Below are 6000 nucleotides of genomic sequence, written 5' to 3'. Positions count from 1 at the left end.
AGTTTGACAAGGAAGTCAGATTCTAGGAGTAAAGCTAAGGCATGAGAATATTAAAAGCTAATATTTGTGCATGTTTACCTTTGAAAATTACTAAAATATGATATGCTTGTATTTCATTGCCACAAGCCTTTAAACAGTAAAATGGCTAAATTTCTGCATCACAAAAATAATTTTCCTTCTGGTATTTTTTTTTCTATTAAGTAGCCTAAATTCCATCTTCATGCAAATATCCCGGGCTAGAGATTCACCCCCAGTCAGTAGAGCAAATCATGCTACACAATTACATCTGAAAATGATGCTCTGCCTCCAGAATTCACTTTGTTGAATAGATTTTTGAGCCAGAGTGCAATGCATTGATACTCTTATACACTACAAACTAAGGATGAATTTCATGTTTTCTTCAGCATGTGACTGTTATTTGTACCATAACCTTGACCAATAACTGGAATTCACAATGTCATGTTCTTTAGGCTTTTCAAACACTATAAATTTTCTCTAGTTTTCTATAAATGTTTGTGCCTCATCCTATGTGTTGCATTGATAGTAAACAGTACACATTATACAGGAAATTGTGTTCCCTCACATTTTGCTAAAAGTTATTTCTTTTCCAGCATTATCTTGAGCTGAGCCAACAATGAGGCAACTGTCGTACTCTGCAACCATTGATTTGGTTAAGAAAAAAAGTCTGAAAGGAATTGTGTTGAACCCCTGAGCCAAAGCCCACCACAGTCCACAGCAGATTTGTTATGATTCCAATAATGAATGCCATCGACAAACTTGCTGTCCTTTTGATTCCTTCATTTCAGTCCAATGGTTCAGCTCTTCCTCACCTGAACTGTTGAGACCTAATGAAATCCAGCCAATCATTTCCTTTCGTTTCATGCTCCGTTTGTTATATACAGATAGTATGAGTGTCACATCGGAAAGCTGAAATAGTGCTACCTGAAAAATGAATGTTTCTTTGTACACAGGATTTGGTTGGCCTCGGCGGATGGACGTCTTACATTTGGACATCTCCTGACCCATAGAATTCAGCAATGTTAACTTGACATATGTATCTGTAAAAGTAAATAGGTTTAAAAGAGGCATCAAAAGCAAGAAAACACTCATCTTTATAATCATATTTCTATCAATAACAAACACTTAGCAAGCTTCCACTAGCCACAACACTTGGTAAGCATACTAGTTGGTCTCCATAAAGGAATATACATATTTAGAAGAAATGAAAGGATATGTCTAAAAGATAGCACAGGTAATGAAAATGAATCAGGAACAAGGGTTAACAGGAAGCACAGAGAATGCTATTAAAACAATTTGGCATGGATGGACATTATAGCAATGGTTGGAATAACCATCTCTCCTTTTTTGTTATCCTTTAATTCTGAACCATCAGATGACAGTTAGGAAAACATAATTTGTTGGTATGTAAAGAATGATTGATAGTGTCTGAGAAACAGACAGTATGGTGATTACAAATGTTGAGCATTATTCCTTTTGTAGTAATTCATTTTACTTTTTGTCCAATTTTGAATTAGCTAAGCTGAGGACTGGCAATGCTTTTGCAATATGAAATTTTTCATTCCTGACACAATTCTGTTCAGGGATTCACAGTTAATAATTAAATTTTCATTCATTCTTGATTTTAAAATATACATCAGCACTAATGTGAAAAGATAATGTCATTTTCATTCATGTAGGCTACCCGAGTGAAATGGACAGTGCCAATTAGTATTGAACTTCTGATAGTCCTGCACTAGAATGAAACTCCTCAAATTTACTTCACACAGAACCACTAACAGAAACTAATCTTGCACTTTTTAAAAATCTCAGAATTGATCATGATAACTTACTAACCAATATGTGCATTAGATCAAATACAAATTCAAAAAAGCAAAATCTACTTTTTTGTTTTAATATACTGTACAGAAAATGATAAACTAAAACTGGTTTGCAAAGATATTTATTTTTCACTTTAACAATAATTTGAAGCTAATAAGCCTTTAATGTTCTCTCATCTTTTTTAGTTCTTCAAACTTTCTAACCAATATCAAATGTTAATTTTGCTCGCCAATTACTTGGTTTAAGAAAATTAAGTGAGCATCTTGGAGAACATTTGTGTATCAATTCAATTTTCAGGCAAATCTTTAAATGGATGCCAAGTTTCTCCATACAAAATAGATGGGAAGCTGCCTAAATATGCAAATCAGTATGCAATTGCACAAGGCCTTATGCGATCATAGACAAAATCCTTAAGGAGATAGTTCTATGCACTGAAGTTATTTTTTTTATAAATGATATTTCTGCAGTCCAAAGCACCCTTCCACTCATTGCTATCCCATTCTCATCCTCCCCTGCATCCATTCCCTAAAGTAGCCTTAACTAAAGAAACTAGATTATTTTTCTGCTATTCAAACTTGTTGAGTGGCAGCTTGCTGTCTGTTTGAAAACGGCACATCTCCTGTAATAGTGAAATGAAATGTCAAGGGGTTTGAGCCCCTTGTCTGTGACCTTGAATGGATTCTGTCATATTCCATCAAGTTTGAGCTTATTCCTCAGTACTGTTCATCAATTAGAGGCTATTTGATCCAGATATTATACTATAAAATCATTACTGCATTTCCTCACCAGTTTGCTTTTGAGGCTGTAAAGATCGCCACTGTGATAAATTACAATGCCGTTATTTAAAAGTTAGCTCCAAACATGTAATGTGATGTTTGACTTCAAAAAAAGAGGAGACCTGAAAATGGAGTCATAAAGATCAAAGGCTGCATCTCAATTCTATGATAAATTCCTGCACACATTGTGTGAGAATATGGATGTCCACACAGTAAAAGCTACTGTTCCTTAGCTGACAAAATATTGTTTCTGCAATATTGAGAACTGATTGAAAGAAAGGCTAAAAGGTAAAAGAATGAATTCTAGCTGAGAACCTTTAATATATATCCCCATTGCTAACCAGAGTGACAAAGTCCTAGCTACCTGACAGGATGTGTACTGGTGATGAACAAACTCTCACAAGGGCTAATCTTACAACACTCAACCTCAGCAATGTAGCTGTTGCAGACGACAATATTGGCAGGAGTAACCACTGTACAATCATTGCAGAGAAAAAGATTCTTCTTCACACCAAGAACATCTTCCATCAGGTTGAATGCCATCAATATTGTGCTCCATGACATAGATCGACTGCGCATTCATGAGCTTTATGCAGAACATTTGAAGCAACAGAATTTGACAGGGGATCAGCCTTGGTTGAATAAGAAGTTTAGAAGGGCAGCGCCAGGCATACTTATAAATGAGGTACCAATCTGATAAACATGTAAGACACAGTCAAGCGCATCAAATAGCAGAACTAATGGACTTCTGTTCCCGTAAGTAACTTATCAGATCAAAGTTCTGAAATTTTCTATCACATACATGTGTTCATGGTAATGGTCAATTGAACAGAAGACAGGAGGGGGCAGCTCTGAGAGCATCCACATCCTGAATGGTTGTGGGACATTGTTCATTACAGTCTAAGTACAAATTTTGTCGGAAGAGCTGAAGCCAGAGTTGATATCTAAGTGATTAATACCAAGGCAGCACTTGACCAAATGTGGTATTGAAGAATCCCGGTAAAACTACATAAATAGGACTCAATGTGAAATAACTCCAGTGGCTGGGGTCATACTTCATACTAAGGAAATTGGTTAAAATTGTCCATGGTTAATCATCTCAGCCCCAGGATGTGGAATTCTCTGCTACAGGAAACAGTTGAGGCCAGTTCATTGGCTAGATTTAAGAGGGAGTTAGATATGGCCCTTGTGGCTAAAGGGATCGGGGGTATGGAGAGAAGGCAGGTACAGGGTTCTGAGTTGGATGAACAGCCATGATCATTCTGAATGGTGGTGCAGGCTCGAAGGGCCAAATAGCATACTCCTGCACCTATTTTCTATGTTTCTATGTTACAGGGGTTCTTTAGAGTAGAGTCTGAGGCCCTCAATAAATCTGAAGTAGTGATGATTTTAGATGATTGAGTCATGTTTAATGCTATTAAAAAAATAAAATTCTTTAGAAAATTGAGCAAAACATGCCTGCATAAAGCAAGACTGGGACAAAATTTAAGCATGGAATGATGGTAAGTGGAAAATAACACTCAATCTACACAACAGGGAGGTAATGACCATCTCAAGTAAGAGAGCGCCTCAGCCATTTGTGACAACAGCTTCAACCATGCAGAGTTGGTAACTATACTGGAGCAATCACATGTGCATGCCTGTGTTTACTAATGAACTACACAGTATTAATGCTACCTTAAATAAGAGACCTGATCACTAGCCTTAGCCACTTAGGGTCCTATTGAACTTCAGCAAATAGTTCTCAAACCCATTGTTGCCAGGAAAGTAGAGAAGGATTATGACAGAAAGAGATGTGGTAGTGGAAAAGTCATTGCAAAGTCTTTCTAATTTTCACCTGTTGCCATCCTCTTAAGAAAAGAAATACAATCAGTTTCCTGGAAATGCTAGAGAATTAAGAATCTATAAAAAGGAGGAATTAAACAAGTTAGTATTAGTAATAAAATGTCGCTGGTGAAATTAATGGGATTGAAAACTGATAAATCCCCAGGACCTGATAATCTGCAACCCAGCATACCATAAGAATTTGTAAGAAATAGTAGGATTAAAATCTTTTAAGATCTTAAATGATTACTGCAAATTGGAGGATAACACTTGTAAGGTCACTATTTCAAAAGGGATAGAGAAAATACTGCAGAGCACTCGCCCTAACATCAGCAGTATAGACATTCTAGTGCCTATTACAATAATTAGAAAATGTTAATTAGAATAGACAACATTAATGTGAATTTTTGAAAGAGAATCACATTTGCCTATCCTATTGCATTAGCGGTGGACCAATCGATTCGCAGAGAGAGCGAGCTTCACACAGATCGGGAAGAAGAGTATAAAAAGGGAGGGTTTCGCGGGGCTCAGCACATTGGCGTTGGACCAATCAATTCACGATTCATTAGAAGGGGCAAATAAAAGTAAAGTAGAGTGGACCAGTGTTGGAGTGGGAACTTGAGGCTTTAGCTCAAGAGGCTTTGGCAAGGAGCTACAGGTAAGTAGCAGGTAAGGCTTTTGTAGTGGTTAAATAAACAGTCACTAAATTACAGCTAATTAAATGAAGTAGGTATGATGCAGGATCAGATGATGACCACACCTGCAGCAAGTGTTGGCTGCTCGAGGAACTCAGGCTCAAAGTTGATGACCTGGAATCTGAGCTTCAAACACTGCGGCACATCAGGGAAGGGCAGAGTTACCTGGATTCTCTGTTTCAGGAGGTAGTTGTTGTTGTTCAGTAGTTAAGTTGAGTCCAACTCTTTGTGACCTCATGGACCATAGGGCCCATAGGGATTTCATGACAAGATACGGAAGTAGATTGCCAGGCCTTTCTTCTGCACAGATACTGTTGCTGCCCAGGTTGGGACCCGGCTGGGTTTGAACTCAGGACCATCTGCCTGAAGTCCATTGATAATGCCACTACACCACCAGCTGGCCCATTAGATTAGCTGCCTCAAATTCAGTCTGTGGTCAAGGACAAAATGGGTGTGACTGTAAGTGAGGTGGGTAGGGGGATCCAAGTGACAGTGCTGGAGAAGCCTCAGCCCTTAAGCTTGTCCAAAAGGTCTGAGATCCTTGCTCACTGTGTGGATGAGAGTGGGGGCTGTAGGAAGGAGGAGCAACCTAACTGTGGCACTGTGGTTCAGGGAGCCATTCAAGAGGGAGAGAGGAGAAATGTAGTGGTAATTGTTTTTTATTGCGAGGATAGAGCATCCCAAAGGCAGATGAATTTGCAGTGGGAGGGGAAAGATCCAGTTGTTGTGGTCCATGTGGGTACCAACGACATAGGTAGCATGAGGAAAGAGGGTCTGCTGAGGGAATTTGAACAGCTAGGGACTAAATTAAAAAGCAGAACCGAAAAGGTGGTAATCTCTGGATTACTACCTGAGCCATGTGCAAA

General features: G+C 38.4%; 1 protein-coding gene across 2 annotated transcripts in view; it reads right to left on the bottom strand.

Annotated features, from left to right (window-relative positions):
* Positions 1-744: 744 nt before the first annotated feature.
* LOC140202181 (synaptotagmin-14-like) overlaps positions 745-6000 on the bottom strand; it is an 83663-nt gene continuing 78407 nt past the window's right edge. For both annotated transcript variants that reach the window (XM_072267054.1, XM_072267053.1), the window contains one exon: positions 745-1058. In XM_072267054.1, the coding sequence (XP_072123155.1) occupies positions 745-1058 (314 nt within the window). The remainder of the gene's footprint in view (positions 1059-6000) is intronic.

This window comes from Mobula birostris, chromosome 8, assembly GCF_030028105.1.
Source record: "Mobula birostris isolate sMobBir1 chromosome 8, sMobBir1.hap1, whole genome shotgun sequence".
Classification (NCBI taxonomy): Eukaryota; Metazoa; Chordata; class Chondrichthyes; order Myliobatiformes; family Myliobatidae; genus Mobula; species Mobula birostris.
The sequence above is the reverse complement of the archived record's forward strand: the minus strand, read 5'-3'. Positions and strand labels throughout refer to the sequence as shown.